This window comes from Rhinolophus hipposideros, assembly GCF_964194185.1.
Source record: "Rhinolophus hipposideros genome assembly, chromosome: 7".
Classification (NCBI taxonomy): Eukaryota; Metazoa; Chordata; class Mammalia; order Chiroptera; family Rhinolophidae; genus Rhinolophus; species Rhinolophus hipposideros.
In genome coordinates this window covers 62,203,403-62,228,827 of record NC_138053.1, presented here as the reverse complement: position 1 = coordinate 62,228,827, position 25,425 = coordinate 62,203,403, and the positions used below count along the sequence as shown (strand labels likewise).

General features: G+C 39.8%; 1 protein-coding gene across 1 annotated transcript in view; it reads right to left on the bottom strand.

Moving 5' to 3' along the window:
- The window catches only part of DEPDC1B (DEP domain containing 1B), a 57,908-nt gene extending 32,852 nt beyond the window's left edge, over nt 1-25,056 (bottom strand). Inside the window, exons 1-2 of the mRNA XM_081053560.1 lie at nt 24,687-25,056; nt 16,119-16,384 (exon numbers count right to left, since the gene is read on the bottom strand). Of these exons, the coding sequence (XP_080909686.1) occupies nt 16,119-16,384; nt 24,687-24,734 (314 nt within the window). The 5' untranslated portion in view covers nt 24,735-25,056. The remainder of the gene's footprint in view (nt 1-16,118; nt 16,385-24,686) is intronic.
- Nucleotides 25,057-25,425: the final 369 nt, after the last annotated feature.

Genomic DNA, 25,425 nt, shown 5'->3' with positions numbered 1-25,425 from the left:
AGCACGCGTGCACACGCACGCACGCACGTGCACACACACACACACACACACACACACCATTTCTAGACTCACACACAGAAGTTGAAATACAATCTAACTCTCTTTAAACTGGTCTAGACCACAACTGATAAAGAACAACAGAAAGGTAATCAAATACATCTATTTCTCAAAGGATCTTTCTCTGTTAGCTTGTTCAAAAGCTAACAGAAAATACACTGCAATGCACTGCACTGAGAAAGCAATGCAAAAACTGTAGTTCTGAATGTTGACATAGAAGTCAGTAGGTAACCAACTTTTTATTTTGACTTTTTATTTATTTAAGCCAAAATAAAGGCTGAAAATCTTGTCCATGATATATATAGGAAAAAATAATTCAAACAAATTATAAAGATCTTATTCCTAAAGCAAATGCAGAAATAAAGAATTTCAAAATGTCTAGTTTACAAAGAAAGTTTCATCAAGTTGAATCAGGATAATCACAAATAATAAGAGTACTATGGAGAAACGTTTCAAAAACAGTCACAATAGACTTGTAGAAGGATGGAGAGAAGCTGAGTTTCATCTTCTCTGAAAAGAACATCCAATAACTGCACTTCATTTGAAAGGTCAGTTTTGAGTCAGTAAGAATAGAATGAGGTCTGGAAATCATTAAATCAAGTTAAAGATAAATAAACTGAAAGACAGCTTGAATTTTGGGTATTAAGTTACCAAGGCAGCTATTTCCAAATAATTCCAAAATATAAATTAAATGAAATTCTAAAGCCAGTGAAAGTTATCCTAGTTTGTAAGTAGAGGCTGGCTTACAGAAATCCAATCTTGTTTCTTAGAAGCTAATAATCACAACAGAAGTCCTATTTCCAGCCAAAATATAGCATGTGTGAGCACACATTCTCTCTCTCTCTCTCTCTCTCTCTCTCTCTCTCTCTCTCTCTCTCTCTCTCTCTCTCTCTTCTCTCTCCCCCTCCTCCCCGCTCCCTCTTCCTCTCTCTTACATACACTCTCCCATTCATATATAATACTGAATATAATTTCAGAGAATCCACAGACCATCAACTTCTAAGTCTTTTAAAAATTAAACACAACCCCTACCTTTCACCCCACCACTAATACCTATTCCTGACTCCTCCCTCCCCATTCCCTCAACTACTGTGTGAAGACACGTGAACCTAAGTTGAAACTATGTGTGTGTCCTTTGGAAAGTAACAGTGTTTCTAAATCATAGTTCTATTCATTTGTCGTCAAATGAAGGAATTAAATTAGATGACCTATAACTTTCCTCCTACATTCAAAATGTGGTTTTTGTATTTCTACACCCAGAAACAAGTACAGTTGACCTTTGAACAACATCAGCTTGAACTGCATGGGTCTGATTATATGCAATTTTATTTTCAGTAAATATACAGTCGATCTTCATGTGCCTAGGTTCGCATCTGCAGATTCAACCAACCAAAAATTGAAACATTATTTTGGATCTGAGGATGCAAAGGGCCAGCTGTATGCATTTATCTACACCATTTTATATAAAGGATTTGAGCATCGGCATATTTTGGTGCATGCAGAGTCCTAGAACCAATCTCCCACAGTCGCTGAGATATGACTGTAGTTAAGCTTTGGGGGGGTCAAAAGTTATACACAGACGAGATCAGGCGTGTTCAGGGTGGAGACACAAAATAGTCACCGGTTGTGAAGTACAATATGGGGAATATAATCAATAATGTTGTAAAAATCATGTAGGGTGCCAGATGAGCACTGGACTTATCGGGGGAGCACTTCATAGACTGTAGAGGCCTGACCACTGTGCTTCACACCTGACGCTGAAGCAGAATCATACTGAATGTCAACTACAATTATACACACACACACACACACACACACACACACAGGGAACAAAAAAAAAGTATATACATTTTAAAAAAGGAAAAAACTGTATTAAAATTGTAATACAATGAATGAAGCTAGCATTCATTTGATTAATGCCATCTTTTAAGCAAACATCATACTACACATTGCTACCATAATTCAATTCAACTTCAAAAAGTATTACATAGATAATATCTCTTAAAATGTGTACTTTTTTTTGGCACTCCCAGTATAGTCACGGGATGTAAAGTACACCTAGGGAATATAGTCAATGGACAACAACTATATACGATGTCAGAGGGATAGACTTGTTGGGGTTATCACTTGTAATAATCATGATGTTGTTTTGTACACCTGAAACTAATATAGTTAAAAAGAGAGAGAGCGGGGTAGCCGGTTAGCTCAGTTGGTTGAAGAGTGGTGCTAATAACACCAAGGTTACCAGTTCGATCCCCGCATGAGCCACTGTGAGCTGCGCCCTCCTTAAAAATAAAGAGTGAGAGAGAAAAGGAATTGAGATAACTAAAAAAAAAAAAAAAAAAAAAGTCATACACAGATTTTCAGTTACATGGGGGTCAGCACCCCAATAACCATGTTGTTCAAGGTCTTCCAAAGACCAAAGCAGAATTTTTCATGTGGAGAACTGTGATGGAACAGACACCAGACAACTACTTTTGCTCCCCCTGAGAAGATGAGGTCTGCCTAACATCTGCAGCTATCGATAGCAGATGTGGTATCTTCATAGCAGTCTGGCAACCTGTCCAGAGAGGAAATGCGGAAGAGCTCCCTTGAGTGGACTAGTTTAATTTTGTGCATTGAAAGTTTTCAATTTAATTGTATTTTAATCATGTCACTTCTGGCTTGAAAGCCTGTTATGAATGGTCTTGTCCAGATGTCACATTTTTCACTTTGGGGAATTACGGCCCAAAAAGAGGAAAGTAACTTATTAAAATCACAACGAACTGGCCAAAAGAGCAAATCTTACACAAAAGATTTGCAAGACCTTTAATAAGAAAATTATAAAATTTTTATTGAAAGACATTAAAGAACTAAATTGATAGAAAGATATATCATGTTGGTGAATAAGGAGATTCAATATCATAAAATGTCAATTTTCCTCATAAAGATATATAGTTACAATAAAATTCCAATCAAAATATAAGGAGTTTTTCGGGAAACACAATAAACCAATTCAAATTTCATATGGAAATGCACGGGGCCAAAAATAATTAAAACATCTTAAAGAAGAAAATCAAAGTGAAGTGACTTGCCAGCTATCAAGGCTAATAAGACAATACTAACGACACAGAACCTGGCTTCTCAACCTCAGCACTGTCGACATTTCGGGCCAGATAACTGTTTGCTGTGGGGGCCGTCCCGTGCACTGCAGCACGTTTAGCAACATCCGGAGCCTCTACCCACCAGATGCTAGTAGCACCCCCTTCCGAGTGTAACAACCAAAAATGTCTCCAGACATTGTCCCCTACAAAATGGCCCCCAGTTAAAAACCATGGGCCTAGTGAGACAATCCAAAACAAATACACATACAATTTAGAAATCTGATTTATGACAGAGCAGATATTATAGATCAATGAGAAAGTATAGACTGTTCAATAAAGAGTTCTGGCCAACTGGATATCCATTTGGAAAAAAGGAAATTGCATCCCTAAGCAGGCTGCGCTTCCAAAGAGGTTTTACAACAGTACCTCCTGCCCACAGGCTCTCCTGCAACGTGACCTTGCCACTATTGTATCAAGTGGTAGAGTGAATTTCTCCACTCTTGATTCTGGATGAAGCCTTTTCTAATTGCTTTGAGAAATAGAAGATGGCAGAAGTGACAGTGTGGCAGTTCTGGGCACTACCCTTACCTGGCCTGGAACTCTCTTTCTATCTCTTGGAACTCTCACTCTTCTATTCCTCATTCTTGAGAAGCTCCCTCTTGGAAACTAGCCGTCATGTAAGAAGAGTGACTACCCTGAGGTCAGCATGCCCTGAGACACCTCAGCAACCGGAAGTGTCCCTAAAAGGTGAGACTCTGCATGGAAAGAAATTGAGGTCAATGAGCTCTGAAGCCCCAGACTTGGGAATGAAGATGTCATCATGGAGATAGATTCTTTAGCCTCAGCAGCCCCAGCTGATACCTGGCTAAGCCCGTCCAAATTCCCAATCAAAAAAAGCAACATGGAAAAATTACAAGAATTATTAACTTAACTTAACTTAGGCATAACTTAACTAACTTAACTAACTTAACTTCAGGCATAGTTTTGTTACATGAAAACAGACAACCAAAACAGAAATTTGTGGCATCACGATCGGCAGTGAGTCGAGGCCTGAAGGGGCTCAGGGAGACTTGTTAGTGGAGCCTGGCCTAACAGAGGATGTTGTCATTGGAAGCTGGAAGAAAGACCCACGTTATGTAGTGGCATAAAGGTCAGTTAAAACTGTCACCTGCAGTAACATGGAAAGTACAAAAGGTGGACCTGGCTACAGAGTTTTCCAGCATGAATGTTGACAGTACCAATTAGTTTCTTTTAGCCTCGATAACAAGGTATGGATAGAGATAAACTAAAGAAGGAACTGTTCAGTTCTTAAGAATTTAGAGGAAATAGTATAAAGGAGACATGGCTTAATTCAAAAGCAAAATTATTTCTCTTCCCCAATTTCTCCCAGCAAAAGGTTCTCAAAGTAAAAATGGCCTTATAGCAAATATCAAATTCAAGATGTTTCTGGAAAAATACGGTCTCAAGAGTAGTTACAAATGTACTGTAAGACTTTTGCTATAATCTCAGAAAGATTTAAATAAGTGCCTTATAGACCATCTTGCTTAAATGAACAGTTTAAGAATCTTAAGGGTGTTGTACCATAGCAGACTTATAAGCATCCCAGGGCAGAGAAGAGCCTATCTCAAAGAGAATTGTCAGCATGACTTCTACCTCATGGCTTAAATCACAATAAGATTCATAGAAAAGCCACACCATTTTAAGACAACAGTACTAGCAGAATCACCATCCACTTGGACGAAAAAGGAAATAGTTCGAAATGAAAAGAACAGTCAAGACTCTGAAGCTTCTATAAGCAGGAGGTATCTAAGAAAGCCCCTCCATAGCAAACATAGGCCCTTTCTTATGAAAAAGGAAGAATGACTAATAATGCAGAGGTAAGAGCCCAGGAAGGCAGACACAGGAACCACACAGAATCACTCCCAAGAAACAGAACTGTGCCCTAATCAAGAAATGGGAGAGAGATGCTCAACTGCATTCTAGAAGTCCTATGGGTCAGTGATTGCTACATGTGATGCCAAAATGGGATGGATTTGAGGAGTGTTGATGGAGGAAGTGAATGCACTTTGCAAATGAATGTTGTGGCCTGACTGAGTTTTCTAAGGATGGCCACAACAAAATCTCCCTCCCATCCCATATGCTCTTTCACAACAGTGACTTTGACACTCCCCATCAGCAGGAGATTTCTCTACCCCTTTGAATATGAGTGGACCTTGTGATAGCTCTGACAAATTGAATAGGGCAAAAGCGATGATTTGCCATTTCCAGGTAGATCTTAGCTGCTGGCAGCTTCTTCTCCTTGCCTATTGGAAATACTTGTTCTGGGGATGCCCAGCCTTGGGACATAACCTCCTGGAAGCCAGCACAATGTAAGGATAGCGACTAGCCTAAGACCTTCATGCCACAAGCGTAACCCACATGGAGATACCATAGAGGATAAAATCTCATGCAGAAAGAGAAAGGGACCAAGAAGCACAAAGGCACTATGTTTGTGAGCAAAGAAGAAGCCACCTTGGAAGTGAATTTTGTAGCCCAACTGATGCCTTGTGGGTAACAGGCAAACTGCCAGATGAACTCTTTCTAAATTCCTGACACAAAAACCATGAGCAAAATAAAATATTTTAAGCCATTAAAGTTTGGGGTAGATTGTTTCTCAGCTATAAAAATAAAAACAGAACAATCCCAAATTCACACCGTAAGTGAAAATCATGGGCAAAACCATAAAACTTAGGCATAATATACGAAAACATCTCTCTCACCTTGGGTAATGAAGTGACTCTTTTTAAGCAAGATATAAAAACCACACAGCATAAAGAAAAAGACTGATACATTCACTTACATTAAAATTTAAAACTTTTCAGCTCATCAAGACATCATAAAGTGTAAAAAATGGGAGATCTTTGTAATCCATGTAATTGACAAAGGATTAATATCCAGAATATATATTTTTAAACTCCTAAGAACTTATAAAGAAAAAAAATCCTATAGAAGAAAACCAGAGGCATAACCAGGCATTTCCAGATGTGGAATCAGGAATGATGAATAAAAATATTAAAAGATACTTAATTCATCAGCAATCAAGGAAATTCAAAATAACATCACAAGGAGACAGCATTTTATTTTACGCTTACCAGATTGGCAAAATTTTAAGCCAGTCAATATCAAATATTTTCTACTACTGGAATAAAAATTAGCATATCCACTATGGAAAACGGTTTGTCATTACCGAATAAAGTTGAACATGAACATATCCTCTAATCTAATTCCACTGGTAGGTGACTCTGGGTATCCTAAAGAAACTTCTACATGTGCAAAAGGAAACATATCCATAAATGTTTATGGCAGCATTGTTTATAATAGCAAAAAAAAAACTGAAAGCAAACTAAATCACCACTAAAAAAAAAACAGATAAATAGATTGTGGTATTTTGATATAATTAAATATAATATAGATGAGAAAATTCCATGAACTATAATTAAACATATCAACATAGATAAATCTCAAAAATCATGAGAAATAAAAGAACAAATCAAATAAGAATATTATACATACTCTTAGATATATTTTACTTGTACATAAAATTCAAAACAGAAAAAATATTTCAGAAACAAATCAATATATTGTTTAAGGATACAAGCATAAGTGTTCAAACAATAAAGAGAAGCAAGGGAATGATTAAGACAGAAGTCAGGATATTGATGACTTCTGAGGAGAAGATACAAATTGTGGGTAAATGGGTGTTTGCTTTATCACTCTTATATAAATTGTTCAGATACAGTTTATACACTCTTCTTTGAAAGACATATTTTTCAAAAAAAAATTGTTCTTGTATTTAAAAAAGAGCAGAGCTCCCTCTAGTGGGCTACATTTGTTTTTGCTTTAAAAGTTATAAATTTAATCTTAACATGATCACAGATTCTAGAATTATAACGACCCTTAGAAACAATCTAGTATAAACTCCACATTTGACCATTGAAGAAAGTGAGGCCAGAAAAGGAAATGGCCACAGCTAGACATCCAACAAAACAACTCAAGTCTCCTATTGCCCTCTTTGTGACCAAATATTGGTAAGGAAAAAAAAATTAGAAAATAATCCATACAAGAACTACTATCCTTTGATGCATTTACCTGAAATAAATTAGAACTTATTATCTAATCAATTAATAAAAATGTTCTAGAGTATCTAAACCATAAGGAAAACATAGTTTATAATCTTAATAAATTTGACTCATAAACAACAGAGGGCACAAAGATTTAAACTCCTTGCCATCATATATGCTAAAAGTATTCCTTTAGTATCGGCAGAAATTGACAGCATCTGCAGCTTTTGCCAGCCTGCCTCTTTGCCTTAGTATGTAACCTAAAGCCTTAATATTACAAAAAAACAAAAAGCCTAGTAGTGATTATTGTAGGAGTTGACCTCTCTGAGATTGCCATTTCCCAGAAAACCCTGGGTTAGGCAAATCCATAGCAATGTGGTGGGTTTCACTGTGTTCTGTACCCATTCAACATAGTTTTCCAGCCCAGTAGTGCTCTAGAGTACTGTATCACTTAAATGTTTAAAAACTGCTAATGACTACATTTCACAAGACTGCTTTAAGATGTATCAGGGACATACAGTGTTTGAGAGAAGGAGAATGAGAGACGAAGCTGAAAAAAAAATTAGTTGCCAAACTAAGGAGGCCTTTGAACTCCTAGCTCAGCAAATGCCCCTTATTCCGTATAAAGATTCCATTGTGAGTAAAGGATCAAGTGAGTATTTTTAAGGAGGGGAGAGATGTGACCTGATCTGAAAGGCCTCCTACATTAGATTAGCAATAACGATTTAGGAAATAAATTCCATTTGTATCAGAACAAAATATATAAGCTACGTATGAAGTTTAAAAAATGTGCAAGATTTATAGGGAAAACTACTACCACTGACAATAGTACCCATGAACTACTTAGATCCCAATCTAACAAAACTCGTGCAGAGTCTGTATACTTAAAGTGCAAAACACTGCTGAGAGATTAAAAACGTAAATAAACTGAGAGATACACCATATAGTCATGATTTGGAAGACTCAATTTTGTTAATTTGTCAAATCTCTGCAAACTGATCTACAGATTCCACACAATTTCATTTAAAATCTCAACAGAAATTTTTATAAACACGTTGATTCTAAAATCTTTATGAAAAGTCAAAAGAACTGGAATCGCCAAAACAATTTTGGAAAAGAACAAAGTTGGAGGACACATACCTGATTTCAAGGTTTATTATAAACCTACTGTCATCAAGACAATGCCGTGGAGTCCTGGACTTACAGGACTCTACATGGTGCTGTGTCCCATGTCCATATGAATACATGGCCCAGGAACATAGCGTGGAAGCAAGAGTCGCCCTCCTTACCACCCCTCCCAGTGACCCATCCCCACAACTAGAGGTCCTGTCCTCAAAAGAGAAGTACTCTCATCAGGCGACATATGAGACAGCAGGGCACTTTGGATTCCTTGTGGCAGGGAGCAGGTCCAGAAGAGGAATCACTAACATGGCAGGGGCAATTGATCCAGAGCAGCAGGAAGGGCAGGCTGCGTGGGGGCAGGGAGGAATGACTGGCACCTCTTGGTATTTCCTCGTCCCACTGTACCTGTGAATGAGCATGTGCAGGAATATCAGCCTGAGAAGTGCATGGCTGTCAAGGGTCCCGACTCTCAGGAATAGACTTTTGGGTCACACTACCAGGTAAACCAGCCACCCAAAACCCACCAATGTGACAGCTGAGTGTGAGGAAGTTTACAATGGAGAGTGGAGAAGGAAAAGGACGAGCGCCGGTCATAACCATGAGACTAGCTACAGCCGTGGGGGCTGTATTCTTCCAAGTAGTTTCCATCTCCTAGTTTTCACCTCAGGAAGAAAGTCCCATGAGCATGTAGGACTTGACCTTTCTGGAGGTCCCCTCCCCTCTTTGCATCCCTCACTCAAATTCAAAGTCCTCAGTAGGAAAATACCAACTTCCAAGGGTAGGACGTCCCAGGAGTAGGAGACATGCCTGCACCCTAACTGCTGGGGCAAAAAGCGGGAGTCTCTCCTACCTAGAGTTCCCTTGGGGGGACAGGGCCCTGCCTCCCACCAAGGCTCATACGAACTGGACTTTCACAAAACTGGGAAGTTTAGATTGCTTGGCTGTAAAACAAAGTCAAATGTCTATCCTATGTATTACTACTATTCAATTAACTCTATTCTAGAACACAGACTTTATTCCTACTCAATATACTAACCTTCGCTGCCTTCTCCTTTTAAAATACAAGTCTCCTCCAAAGCCAGATGTTTAAGAAACTCCACCAAATACACCCCGATGACATCCTAAACCTAAAACTTCTCCAGCCAGGCCATCTCCTCCCTGCTCTCCATATAAAGCTGACGCGCACTTCTGACTAAGAGCTTAGTCTTGCCATCCCTGTCATCTCCCTTCCCATCCCTTATTATTTTCAGAATCCAGGGTGAAGTCCTCCACGAGGTCTCAAAACACTGCAGGCCACACCGAGTAGGAATTGTGACAGACACAATTCCTGCACTGGCCAGGCAGACAACGTATCATGATACAGTCAGCTATGATGTAGGGAAATGGCGGGAAGTGTAGCAACTACAGTGGGTTAGCCCCATCTAAAAACTTTCAGGTTCGTAATTTTTTAAGACACTGCGTTAGAAGCTAATAACATTAAGTGCCTCTGGAGAAGGGAACTGGGTAGCTGGGGAAGAGGTGGAAGGGAAACTTTTTCTTGTACATATTCATTTGTACTTTGTAAATTTTGAACCACATGAAGTATTACTTTCACAAAATACACAAAATTGAAAAACAAAAATGAGATAGAAAAAATTTTAATGACTAAAAACACTATGCCAGTCAAACAAAATAGATGTGTCAACCTAAGGACTGCCAGTGTAGTACTTCTAATTTATTGTTTGTCACAGATTAATTTTGATTAATTAATTAAATACTGTCTTGGTTCTGCTAGTTATCTTTTTCACATATGTATACTCAATCAAATGGGACTTCAAAGTTAGAGAGGAAAAGAATCATGTATATATATATACATATATATGTGTATATATATATATTTTTTATCTCCATCACTGCCTTGGATTGAGAAACATGTGATATGTACTCAATGTTTGGAATCATAAAAGTTTAGAATTTAAAAAGTCCGTAAAGATCTAGTCCATCTCTGTCATTTTATAGATGAAAAAAATTGATGCGTAGGAAAGCTAGGGGACTTATCCAACTATTATAGGACAAGAGCCTAAGACTTGATGGAATGATAAAAACGAAAGAAAAACAAAAATCACAGGCATACATTCTGAGCGTTACTATGAAAACAAACGATTCCACTAGAGGGAGCCAATAATCCATTAACTTAAAGGTGGGGTTCCTAAAGCAGTTCCCTTCAAAAGATCTAAGGTAGTAATGACAAATTTTTCCCAGGGCCACTGAAAATGACTACAGGGCCACATACCTAAAACAATGTAAATTCAGATTTCCATCACTAAAGGTACAAACAGAGAATTTTCAAATCTCCAGCATTAAAAAAATGTTATTAGCGTATAGTAAAATTGATTTTTTAATTTTTTTTTTGGTATACAGTTCTATCAGTTTTAACACATTTGTGTAACCACCAGAATCAGGGAACAGAACGGTTCCATTATTCCCCAACCAAAAAGCACTCCCTCCTGCTCTGACTTTGTAGTCACACCTTCCCACTGCACCCTACCACCACCAACGCACAGTAGCTTTCCATTGTATATAGTGTTTACCCATTCATCCATTGAAGAATATTCTGGTTGTTTTCAGCTATTGGCAATTATCAATAGAGATGCTATAAATATTAATGTAGAAGTTTTCATGTGAACACAAGTTTTCACTTTTCTAGGGTAAATGCCCAGAACAGGAATGCTGAATCATATCATACAGTAAATACGTGTTTAACTTTAAAAACCCAAACTGTTTTCTTTTTTTTTTTTTAATTTATTTATTGGGGTGACAATTTTTAATGAAACTACATAATTTCAGGTGTACAATTCTGTATTACATCATCTATAAATCCCATTGTGTGTTCACCACCCAGAGTCAGTTCTCCTTCCATCACCATATATTTAATCCCCCTTACCCTCATCTCCCTCCCCCCACCCCCCTTACCCTCTGGTAACCACTAAACTATTGTCTGTGTCTATGAGTTTTTGTTTCTCATTTGTTTTCTAAAGTGACTACCACGTTAGGCTCTCAGCAGCAATAAATGAGATTTCCAACTGTGCTGCATCCTCACTAGCCCTTGCTATTGTACTTTTATTTTAGCCATTCTAATAGATATGTAGTGGTATCTTATCACCGTTTTAATTTGCATTTCCCTAAAGCTATTTATGTTAAACATCTTTTCAAGTGTTTATTTGCTATCTGGTTATCTTTGGTGAAGTGTTTGTTCAACTGTGCTGTTCATTTTTTAATTGGTTCATTTGTATTCTTACTGTTGAGTTTTGTGACTTCTTTATATATTCTTGATACCAGTCTACTGTCATTTATATGGTTTGCAAATATTTTCTTTCCATTTATAGCTTGTCTTCTCATCCTCTTAATAGTGTCTTACACAGAGCAAAAGTTTTTAATTTTGATGAAGTCCAATTTATGATTTTTTTTCTATTATAAATCATGTTTTTGGTGTCATGTCTAAGAACTCTTTGCCCAACCCCAGGGCATAAAGACTTCTGCCTGTTTTTCTAAAGGTTTTATAGTTTTACACATAAATCTATGATTCACTTTGAATTAGTTTTGTATACTTTTTGTATAAAGTATGAGGTTTGGGTTGAGGCTCATTTTTTTGCATACAGAGGATAGATATCCAATTGTTCCAGCACCATTTGCAGAAAAGACTACTTTTTCCTTTAAGTTGCTTTTACACCTTTGTCAAACATCAACTGGCTGTATTTGAGTGTGTTTCTGGGATCTCTTCTGTTCTACTGATCCAAGCCTCTATCTCTTCACCAACACCACAATTTTCATTACTGTGGCTTTATATAGCAAGTCTTAAAGCTGGGTAGCATGAGTCCTCTGTTCTTTTTAATTAAGAACTGGGAAAGTAACAGTATTCAATAAAGTTGACAATATCTACATAACAAATGTTAGTCTCAAATTAAAATCAGTGTTTTGGAAATAGGCCGGGAAAAGAAAAAAGCAAATATACGGGGAAAGGAACAGAAAGAAAAAGAGAAAAATGAAGTCGGAGAAAAAGAAAAAGAAGAGAACATGAGAATGACACACATAAAGAGATAGAACAAAGAAGGAAAAAGAGAAGGAATAAATAAAAAGAACACAGAGAGGTAGGAAAATAAAGAGAAAATGGTTCTCTACACATCAGTTCTCAAGCACTACAGCTGAGCCAGTGACTCCCTGTCTGGCTCAGAACACCTAAACCACGAACACCTTCTCAGTTACAAGCACCCACTAGAGCTTTCATTGTAGTGACAGCAGGTCAAGGGCCAGGTGTAGGCTCCAGGCCAGGAATCCCTTCCTGCTAAAGATCTGCACTAGGCAAAACACTTTCTGCATTAAATAGTCCAAAACAAGCAATTATCATAATACACACTTCTATATCTACATAACCCATTACTAGGATATAATAATCCTACATAATTGTCTGTTCACATACATAAATGGGCAGACTCAACGATCAGTAGGCAATCTCTAACTAGAACATGTCTGGTGTTTTATTTAGATGTTTCAGAGAGAAAAGTGTCTGATTCTCTGAGGATGAAATATATACCTATCCACCTCACAGAGTTTTTGTGAAGATCAAATGAGATCATGGAAGAGAAACTTCTTCATAAACTGAAATTTCTTATAAAAACACAAGGTTTTTTCCTCATCAGCAGTCTAGGGCTACGAAGTTTTCTCAGATGCAGAAAACGGCCTCGGACTCGCCTATGAGAACCATTTAGTGCAATCTCAAATTGTCTTTACTAGCAGCAAATCCAGAACTCTTTCTAGTCTTCCGTATTAGTAACAGAAAGAAGTGGTTCAGTTAATAGCTCTGGGTACTTCTCTGCAACATCTCCTTGATTATTATGAACATTCAGATATTAGGATCTTTCTTTACTTTCTCACACACTAAAATTCACTATTTCCTTCTATCTTCTATACTTAGCTCTTTGATTCTTGAGAAAAAAAATCATTGTCAAATGTCCATGCAGTCACAGAACAAAGACACACATTTTTTTAAACTAGAAATAAAATTTGACACATTCCAAAATAGAAGCTTAATTCATGATCTTTGCTATAAAATTCTCCAACGTATATGTGTGTGTATACACAATCTGTCTTTTAAAAAATACTGTAAGAGCCTTTATATTTCATGTAGCTTTCTCTAATTATGCCTTGCTCTAACTCTCAGACCCAGGAAACTACCTATCCCCTGCAATATTTATACATTTAGGCTGATTATGTTTACCTTACCTCCTTTATTTGAAAACTTCTTGAAGACAGCTGATCATTTAATACATAGTACTTAATAATACATTACTAGAATTCTGTGAATATATAAACATGTGTTGACTACACCAAATGCTTCTTATTTATTATTCTGTGTGTTTACTCATTCACTTGCTAATTTATTTAAAAAGCTAGGTCAACCTCATGTTGTAGAAATGGCGGCAGTCTGGCATACACAACACAGGCTTCAGAGAAAGAGACCTCAGCTCACTTTCACTACTAGCTGAGTGACTTTGGAGAAGTTAGTAACTTTGGCTTTACTAATTTCCTAATCTTTAAAATTAGAATACCACCTACATCTATAGGTGTTGAGTTAAATGACAATTAATGCAACACATCTGGCACATCATAGGTGCTCTAGAACTTTAGTTCCTTCCTCCCCAGAAAGAACTCTCAACTGCCCATTCCAGTCTTCTTAATACTACTTATAAAGGCTCCTCTTCCATAAACTTGAGATTTAGAAGCATGTTCTAGAATTCCTCCACCTTACTGACTCTCCATCTATTTTCGAATCTAATCTTCCCCTAGCTCCTAACCTCCCTCATCTGCTTTCCTTATAATTTGGCTGTAGTACTGCTCAACTACAAAAAGCAGTTGGAAATAGAGCAAGTAGGGAAGGCTGCCCCGCTCTTCCCTGGAGCACCTGGCATGCAAGCCTCAGGATCCTGACCAAGCTGCCGTCCTGGAAGCTGTCTGAGTGCAGCAGCTGCGTCCACACTCAGTAGCGTATCCTTGATTCAAGGCATGTGCTCCATAGTCATTTACGTGTCCACAGAGATTTCATTCCAGATTAATCTGAGAACATCAAACCTCAGGGGTTAACTTACAAAATGCCACTCAGGAAAATGGAAGGCTGTGAGTTTTCAGGTAGTGAATTATGAAAGAAAACACTGCTCCCTCTATAGCTCACAAATATTGGATAGGAGAAACCAGGAGGAAAATCATTATTTCCCAGATAAATGGAATCTGTGTGTGTACTCTGTTTTTTAAAGGGGAACACAGAAAGAGGTCTTCACATTGAAGTGAACATGCTCTCACAGTCAATGCTGGGTGGCCGCTGAGAGCATGGTCCTATTTTACAGTTCTGATGACTCTAAAAGCCTCATTGGACTCAATGAAAGGCATCCAATGTAAGGTCATGATAGAACAGACTGGAAGTTGCTCATCCAGGGAATCTTTCAGACGTGTGCTCGCTAAATCTTGATGGTATGTGAGCAGTTAGTTTCCCAAGAGAAATGATCACTGAAGAATTCCCAGTGAAGTGCAGCATGTGGAACCCGGGCTAGAATGTCCACTGCCTGATGCTAAAAAGCACGATGGCCTCAGAATAGGCTAAAATCACCCACGATCCTAACTACAAGCTGGATCAGCAAGCCAGAAATAACTGCCAAGTGGAGACATGACTAACTGCCCAGATGACAATCCTGACATCTAGAAGCTGAAGATTGCTGATGAAGCCCCATGAGGAAGTTAGATACTAAACATACAGCAACGTCTGGTCTTAGTCTTGGCACAGGTGACCACCCTTCTCCCTGCTCTGCAGCCTTTCTCAGCAGCTAGTCTCAATGAAGCCAAAGAAACGGTTCAGGGAGGAAAGAGTCAGGTTTTCTGTGCTCAAAGCCAGGTGTCCCAGTGGCCCCAAAATGCCCTCACTAAATGTGTTGTAAGAGTCCTTATTTTTCTCTTGGAATAAAAGCAAGCAAATATTAAGAGTCCACGTTCTCCATTTTTAATTCCTCTCTATTTCTTAGCACTTTGGAAGGCCTCTCTGTAGATAACTCAACAATTCCTCTATTCTGGACTTGAGTGACTTCACTCCTCTTTCGTCTTCTCCCATTACCTGAATAGTAAGTAGGTCCCTTCCACCTCCACAATAACAGCTTCGCATGCAGTGGGAATGGAAGTACAAGCAGAGACATCCATTACCCTCAGATTATCTGGTGGTAAGTGTTCAATCATAAAATAGCACTGAAACGTGAGCAAAAATGTTTGGCGAAAAGCAGACATGCTTTGGCAGGGCTAAGCTGAGACAACAGGAAATTACAGTACAATTTTTCATATGAGCCCTGAGCTCTGCTTAAAGATCAGACCCACTCTGCCACTAACCCCCTGAATGTACACCTTCTCATTGCTCACAAAGGCCCAACCCAGAGCTACTGTTTCACCGTTTTTAGATTCTCTAGGACTAAGCTATTGTAGCCATTCTCTCAGGTGCCCAAAAGAATGAAAAGGTTTCCTTACTGAAAAGTCACTGCAACAACAGACTGCAATGGGGTGCTCTATGGAGCCAAGAAACATTGACATCGGTTTTATTGTAACTCGCATTCACTTCTCCACTCAACAAATCCCAAGGAGTAGCATCCCTCCAACGGGCAAGGGAAATTCTTTCACATGAGTAAGTTTCAATAGACTCTGACCAGACCCACTTATCCTTCCCATACTCCTCCCCTTGAGGGTTTACCTGTACAAGTGACCATTGTCTTCAAAATCTTCCTGACCCCATTTTCCCTTGATGTCTTCAATAACATGATTCTTCAGAAATTTTTTAAGCAGCTGGACCGTTTGTTTGCGGGTTACCTCGGGGCCAAAGTTATGACTGCACCTCAGCAGCTCATGTAGCCAATCCACAGCTTCCGCCGCCGTGAAGCAACGTTCATAACTTTTGAAACGACAGCGATGTTTCCGCAATGGCATCCTAGCACGAAAAAGCTCAACTGTTTCATTCCACTAGGAGAAAAAAAAGAAAGGCATTTAGTAATCAACTGATTTTTTAAAGGTCTGTAAAAAAATCTGTAAAAAAAAATTTGTAAAAAAACATTTTTTTTACATCCAAAGTATTTAAGACGAATGCAATTTTTCTATTTGGAAGACTGCCTTCGTAACAGATGGAAACTTGAAATTTTTGTTTACAAGCTTCGTACTCTAAAGAAAAAATAACTTTTAAAAATGAATTTATTCATTCAATAAATATTTACTGGAGATATTGCCATCAAGTTCTATTTTACATTAATGAGAAACATATGATCAAAAATAATGGTAAAGGTGAGCTCAATATGCTTGATTGACTTCTTGGAGCCCTATGTTAATATAACTTTACCTCACTCAGCAATTATTTACTGTTTATTACCTGAAAGGCATTGTCTGGGGAGAGGAAGAGAGACACACAATATATAGTGCCTGATGTCAAAGCATATTTTAAAATTCTGCAGAATATATTCCTATTAAAACAAACAAACCAAAAAACTCAACATCCACACCTTCAACATTCAGCCCTAGATTAAACGAAATGTTTACATATGATGTTCTTCCTACATAATTACTCCCAACATCTTGTTAGGACCATAGGCGCCCCGCCCATCTTCCTAAAAGTCCTGAAAACTCAAGTCTAAGTCTGTGGACCCTGAGAAAGAAGATACGTCCCAAGAAGAGCTGCTGGTGGTTACCCAGACCAACATTTAAAAGCAGAGCCTAGCAGCTGCTTCTAAACAGAAGCCTATCATTCAAACCACACTTCAGGGAGAAGCCCACACTGAACTGCCTCCCCATACTGTGTTCCTGACAGCTGAGCCGGCCCTTATAAAGGAGTTCCTGCAATCGTATTTCAACCAATAGGACTGAGGCTTTCTCTGTCCAATCAGAGCTGGGCAGCTTTATTAGCATCTTCACTGACCAATGAGAACAGCTCATTCTGATCAATCAAGGCAGTGTCATTTGGACCAATCAAACCCCAAGGATTTGGAGTCCTCATGCGCAATAGGAGGAACCAATCAGGAATTGCCGGGGACTTCTCTGTTTAAGTCAGCTCCCCTCTACTGAGAGCGCCTTTTCCCTTTCCACAGAAAACTGAAGACTGTTTCCCCTGCTGGAGCTGAAACACTAAAGACATCTCATGAGAGCAGAGCAGAGCAGGGTAAGCAGATCAGAGCAGAGCTGTCTAGCCAGAAAGGGACCTCATCTGAGGGCCACCTCGCCCCAGGGCAGCCTCACAGCCATGCTATTCCACAGCTGTGCTGTATCACAACTGAGTTATTTGCACGAATAAAGTTTTCTTCTTCACCACACCTCAAATTGGTGATTCCTATTAGTGTTGAATGGGCGCCAACAACCATCGGTTGACATTCTTGTGACCATTCCCTCTTTTTCAAGTACCGTGTTTCCCCAAAAATAAGACCGAGGGGGACCATCACCTCTAATGCATCTTTTGGAGCAAAAATTAATGTAAGTTGTGGGGCAGCGCCCCAGAGAGCAGTTTCCAGGTTCTCGGCCTCACGAGGAAAGGTGCTGGCTCAGGTAGTAAATGGCCATCAGCTGTGGCTAGTTGGCCGTCAGCTGTAACCAGGGAGCCATTGGGCACTAATATAACTGCCGTGGCTACACTAGCAAAAAATGGGGGCTAGCAAGAAGATGGTGGCTGAGCCTGCAAGCGGCGCGGTGAGGGTTGAGAGTTGTGTGACTCCTGTTTCCTGTTTCTCCAGCCCAGACACCAGCGAGAATATAGTGGTATGACTCCCCTACCTATGGCTCTGTGAGTGTTCACCATATCCTATGTTCTTGTGTGGGGAGCGGGAGCTGAGACCCCGCAGGCCGCTCTGCATGACATAAGTCCTGGACTTATTTTAATATAAGACTGGATCTTACATAATATTATATAAGACCCGGTCTTATACAACATAAGACCGGGTCTTATATTAATTTTTGCTCCAAAAGATGCATTAGAGCTGATTGTCCGGCTCGGTCTTATTTTTGGAAAAACACGATATGTCACTTTGCAAATTGAATTTTATTTTTCACCTCCTTTTCTACTCAAATCAAATTTTTTGATTTCACCTTTTTTTTCAACTATAGTTTTTGATCTCAGTATCTTCTCATCTTAATATGTTCTTTTTATTTTGACCAACAATAGTTCCTTATTTTCCCTTCTGATCAAGCCTTTCTTCCAGATTTCTCTCCCTACTCTCTACTGCCCAACCACGTCTGCAATTATTGTCACACTTCTCTTCTATCTTTGATGGCTAACTTTCTTAGCCACAGTAATAATTCCCGAGTATACCCAGGTGCTTAAAGGGCTGAAGTAGGGTCTTTGCAGGCATGTGCTGGGGAAGATTATCAAGAAGACATGACCACCGATTTGACCCACAAACTGGACCTGGGCAACTGGAGGTTCTGACTCCCTCCACTGAGGTCGGAAGTGCATTCCCCCTGGCGTTCCCTGTTCCCAGAAGCTGCTCCAAGGATACAACCTTGACATAGAAATGTGGTAATGAGACTATCTGGGCTGTGTTCATTACTAAACCCAGTCAGGGCTTCTTGGGTATGGGACTGACCCCAGTTTAGGCCTCTATATAAACTTTAAGGTATGGTGGGTGGATGGGTAGGTGCCATAAACTACTAGTCTTGAGGCCACGCAAGACAATTCTCATCTGTAAGTTTCCTTACTTATTAAACCTACCACCTAGAAATATTGAGTGGTCTGCCTTTTACTTTGGTTTCTCCCTGCTCTCCATGCATGGGGGCCAGTTTCAGATTACCCTCGGAAGCTCCCAAAGAGGTTGCCACCAACAGTATGCACCCTGGACATGTGGTACAGTGTACAACACATGGTAGGTATTTAATATGCAAATGTTTAATTGGTCTTTCACTTTTTCTGCTTTTTAAAACCACCTTCTAACTTCATGCAATTTAATTCCACTCTGACTCCCAATCATGTCTTCTCCTGGTCAAATCCAAACATCTTTTTGCCTTATGCATATTAATCTTTGTACTTCATTTAATACTGTTATAAGCAATGCTCTAAATTAAGTTGGTACACATTTAAAACATTTTTTAACCTCTTAAAAACTAACACAGAAACAAGGCAAGCCATAGAGTAGGAAAACATATGACCAGAATTTCTAAAACAAAACAAAACAAAAATTCAAATTAAGGAAAAAAGACACTCCAATAGAAAAATGGAAAAAGACTTCAACAGGCACTTCATATAAAAGGATCTCCAGATTTACCAAACATGTGCAAAGATGCTCAACCTCATTAATTATCAGTGAAATGCAAAAGAAATCCACAATGTAATCCACTCCATGCCTACAGAATGGTTACAATGAAAAAAACAGGCAATATTAAGTGCTGATAGAATGTGGAGCATGGAAATCTCATACATTGCTGGAGGTAATAAATCAGTACAATCGCTTTGGAAAACAGATTGGCAATATCTATAAAAGCTAAATATATGCACACCTTATTACACACCTTATTACCCAGCAATTCCATTCCACAGTATATATCCAACAGAAATGCATACATATGTTCACCAAAAAACACACTGTTCATAACAGCACTATTCTTAATAGGCAAAAACCACTGAAATGTCCATCAACATCAGAAAAGATAAATTGTGATTTATTCATTCAATGGAATGCTGTACAGCTGTGAAAATGAATGAAATATTGCTACATGCAATAACATAGATGAATAACATAGATAAAATGTAATAGTGATATAAGACCAGATATGAAAAGTAAATATTATGTGATTCCACTTAAAATTAAAAAGCAGGCAAAATTAATCCATGACATTAGAAATTATAATGGTTAATATGTATGGAGGTGGAAACTGAGGTCAGAGGGTACTTCTGGAGTACTGGTAATGCTGTATTTCTTTTTAAACAATAAATTAAAACACATTTATTATATGTATTTTTATATAATATAATGAAATAAGATGCATTAGTTATTTTAAATGTAATAATTTGAAATTTCTTATTAAAATATACTATCTATCATATTAGGTTAAAAGGAAAAACCTCAAATATATGCCATTTAGAAGAAATACATTTTAAAAAAAGCAATAGGGATAATAAAAGGAATGGGTAAATGAGACAAATGCAAACCAAAGAATACAGGCGAGAATCTTATTATTTGATATTAATATCAAATAATGTGGATTTTATGATTAAAATACTAAATAGAACAAAGAGAGGTGTTCTGTAATGATAAAATACACAATTGATGAAAAACAATAGTCATAACTATATATGCACCCAACTGCATAACAGTTACAGTAATAAATCTAAAACAAAAGAACTTGATAAAAAATGAAATTTTATGAAAGATTTAATTACCTGTCTTTAGATTTGAGTTACACAAGGGGTTCTGCGTACACATCACTAGTACCGCATGTTGCAGATATAATTTAGGGTTTACTGGGAAAAACTTACAAGCAGGAAAGCAGCGGCATCGTGGCTGCCGTCCATTCTCATTATTCCACGGCATAAGCTGGGTACAAATATTCCAAGGTCAGCGAGCTAGGTGTGCCAGCCAAAGCCCTCCAGGAGAGAGCAAGCCCCACCTCCACACCACATTACATATTTATGGGTTAGCAGGAGAGACACTAGGAAACCTGGTTTCTCCAAGTAACTAGAAATGTGTCTAGGGATCTCCAGGTTCCAGATCAATGCCAGGGGACCGCAGGGCAGGGCTCCGGGGGTGAGGACCACAACCTGGCTCTCTGTGATTGACTCTATTTCTTGACCCGGGTGTTGGTTACCTGGGTATTCACTTTGTGAAAATTGAGTTGCATACTTACAATTTGTGCACTTTCCTATATATATTATACTTAATAAAAAAACAAAAATAAACCACACACAGGCTCGTATAATAAAATCCTACTGAAGGGCAATCCACAATTTTAGATTACTAACCTGAAAGTTGGTAAATACGAGTTGGCTAGTTGTAGTGGTAGATGTGAAGTCAAATGAAATCATCATTAGAAAAAGCCCTTCGTAAAAGATAATGCATTCCTCAAATATAAGAATAATATATAAAATTTCCAGGATAACCTCTTAAAACAAATTAGGGTGTTCAATCTATTCTAGAGCTGGAAAGAAACTTTAGGGTAAAATCAAGACTCGGGGACTCGCAAAGTGGCACGTGTCACTCAGGTACTTGGCCTGGAACCCTGTTCTGTGGTCTCCTTCCCAAGTCATCATCTCACTATACCAAGTACCCATTAACAGTATCATAGCTTTAAACGAGTCCCATGTATTTTTAACATTTTTAAAAATTCTCTGCTGCACCTAGCTTTCATTTTAATCTTGATCAAATATGTTGGGAGGTAGAGTGAGAGGAAAGGTTAAATATTTTCATTTATTTTTTGTTGATTGAAATATCATAATCATTATCAGCTAAACTTAATGTATAGTACTTTATAATAAAGACATGGCTCTCTGGGACCCAATATTTCAAAATACAAATAAATTTCAATAAATAAAATGTATTAAATAAATAAAGTCTATTAATTTACTCAGGTTGGTTAGCAGTTCCTCTACTTGTTAATTCAATTACAAAATAACATACATTGTAACAACTTAAATGCAGAAATACATACAAGTCTGTCCTGTCTCTCTCCAATCCCACATACCTACCAAACATATACACACATATACAGAACTTTTCCCTTTGTATGTGTGTGTTGTTTATTATTGTCGTTGTTTGCTTCCTTTTCAAAGAAACAAAATCATATTGTACACATTATCCTACAATTTGCTTTTGCATTTAACATACCATGGATCTCTTTCTGTGTCAATACCTAGAGTTAGCGAATAAATGAGTTCCATAATTCATTCGGTCATTTTCTAACTGATGGGCATATAGCTACTTCCAATTTGTTTTAAAAGTATATTCTGTTTATGTAAGCTAAAGTATCAACGCTTTGATTTACTTACTTTTGATAGAACAGATTTCTAAAGCATCTCAACATATTTAAATCAGTTGTAGCAATTCACACTCCTACCAACAATGTATGAGCGTACTGCCTTATCTTTGACCATCTCTAGATGTTATCATTCTTCCCACTGTTGTCAATCTATAGACAAGAAACGATATCTCTCTGTTTTGGCTGTATTTTTGTATTTTAATCTTTAGTTACTTTTATTTCTTCATCTGAGACTTGCCATTTTTCTAGTGGGTTGTCTGTTTTGCACTCTGCATCTATGAAAAGTCGTACTGCGTACAATTCTGTGACTATGAGATTAAAACCACTTCCAATTATGATGTAATTTATTATTGTTTTAGTCTAAAAACAGGAAGAATGAGAACTAGTTCTGCCAAGATCCAGAGCCTCTCTGTTTGCCTTGAATAAGTGATGTGAACAAATTGAGGGAAGAAGGATGCATTGTTTTCCATCCACAAAGGAGTTAAAGTCTTTGAAAATCCCTGATAAAGTACAAGCTGTACCTCATCCCTAAAGGTGGACCTACCAATAGCCCTGATCCTAGATGTTTTCAAATGGTAGAGACAACTGTGAAGTGGAAGCAGATATGAAAACAGTTCTAAAACACCCTATTGGTTCCCTGCTATCACCAGCCATATCTCTTAGTGGCTAGCCCAAAGGAAAACCTAAATTGACACTAGTTGAATTTCTTTAAATGAATGAATAATTCGGGGGGTCTGTAATAGACTGTTTCCAAAGATAAATTCCTCCTATCCTGTTTATAGGCACCTTTGTGATGTGACTTTGACATTCGTCCATCAAGAAATGGAGCTGAATTTCTACAGTCTGGATTTAGCTGCTTGACTTGCTTTGACCAACGAGATCGGAACACAAAGTCACAAGCAGAAACCTTCTTTTGGCTCTGCTGGAACCATGAGACTATGTGAAGACACTTGGCTCAGCTAACAGCCAGAAGCAAGTCAAGCGGCCATGTTAAACCACCAGTCATAGTCAAGTTACCAGGCGCTGGTGGCACATGAGTGACCCCAACAGAACCCCAGACATAAGCCCAGCCCAGATGGCTGACTCACCGAATCGTGAGCAAGTAAATGGGTGTTTTAGGACAAACACAACAATGCCAGACTCCCCAAATCTCCTCAAATCATATGTAAAATTTCGTAAATATGTGCCATGTGCATTTTTCGGTAAAAAAGGGATAATTGTTTTCAGATTCTCAAAGGGGTCTGTGAGCCAAATAAAAAAGTAAACAACCATCTGCCCCCACTACGATTTCTTCTTCTAGAAGCTGGCCTTCTTGGCTCTGGCTTGGCCACAGGGTAACTGGCTCTAGAAAGAAAAGGAACCCCTATTTATGTTTCCCATTGTCCCACTGTCCTCACCTTTTCCACATACACACATACAGTCGAGTGACTGTTTGGATCTTAGCTCTCGTCTTTTTCTGGATATCCACTGGGAGGCACAGAGCAATGGTACTAATTCCCAAGTTCGGATGTGGCCAGATGTGGTGACAGACCCAGGAGCGCGTCCCTTCCTCCCAAATGACCGTGACGCTTTCATAGAAAAGCTGTCCTTAAACCTGCCGTGGACACAACCTAACTGTCACCACGTCTTCCATCCTGGTAATCCTTTGAAACAGAAATCACTTCAACGACTCGCTGCAGGTCCCAAAGAAATCAAGTACGCCTGAGCACGCGGAGGACCCACGCCCTTCCCCCAGGAGAAACGGCGGCACCCCGGCCCCTCAAGGTAGGCAGACGCTCGCCCAGACCACCCCGCCAGGTCCCTCCGTCCCTGGCGGGCGCTGACACAAACAGAGACACGACGGGCAGGAAACGTGGCCAGGGCCACCCACCTTTGTTCAGGGCACCGTTAGAACGAACCTCGAGCGTCCGCACCAGCGACACGCAGCACGGGGCCACGCCCTGCCCGGCCTGCGGCCAAGGGGCAGCATCACAAGACGAGGGTGCAGGCCAGGGGACCGAAGACCGAGGCTGGAGGGCGTGGAGGCGGGTGGTCACCGCGTCTCCCGCGAGCTTTAAATCCGGGCGCGCCGTGGATTGCCGAGGACCCAGTCTAGATCTCGGGGACAAAGCTGTGCCCACCCGCGACAGCCTGGGTTCCAATCAGCGTTAGCGTCTCTTTACGCGACGTCCAGAAAACTGCCGCCCCAGCCAGACCACCGGCCCCCTCCGAACCGGGTCCGGCCTGCCCTGGAGAAGTGAAGACTGGCCGGGACGCGGTCGGAGAGGAGGCCGAGGCATCGCGGGGCCGCCAGCATTGCCCAGGCCTCCGCACGCTCACTCACCAGCTTGGTGGCCCGGTACGGCCCGGGGCCCACGATGCGGTGCTCCATGGCCCGCACGCAGCGGCGGCGGCGGCCGCGACAGCTCAGTTCTCCGGGAACCCACAGCTCCGCAGTTTGAATCGCGAGCCAGCGCGCAGCGGGCGCTGATTGGGCGGCTCTGCGTCACGTGACGGGAACTGAGAGGCGGGGCCACCGGGACCCGCGGGGTTGGGGGCCGGGCCTCCGTTTCTTCCCAGGCCTCCTGCGGCGGACGGAGCTGGGGGCGCACGAGGACCCTGGGCGAGGTCGCCTGCTGACTCCTGTCCCACCTTGGGCACCCTCCAGGGGCGGGTGTGGACTGGTCGAACGTGGGTCTCTCCTCCACGTCTAGGGCGAACCTGGCTGCTGTCCTCCCTTAGACCCATCCACCCACCCCCGCACACAATATGCTTTCTCTGCAAAAGCGCCTGTGAAAAACTGTAACTCAGTGACGGAAACTAGGCTGGACTGGATAGACAAATCCCTGTTCGCCCTTCCAAGTGCACTGTGAAGCCGGAGGTGCTGCCAAGATTGGGAGAAGTGGGTAGTGAAGTGAAGTGAGTGGACAGCCTCTACAAGTGGAGGGACAATTTAGAAGTAGTTCGGGGCACTTGGCTACAGGAAAGGTCGATGGCGTGTAAGAAAATGAAGAGCTGGAAAAAAGCCCGGATTCTGCTTTCTATTTGTTCTTTGAATTTAAGTTCTGTATGTTGTATCAGAC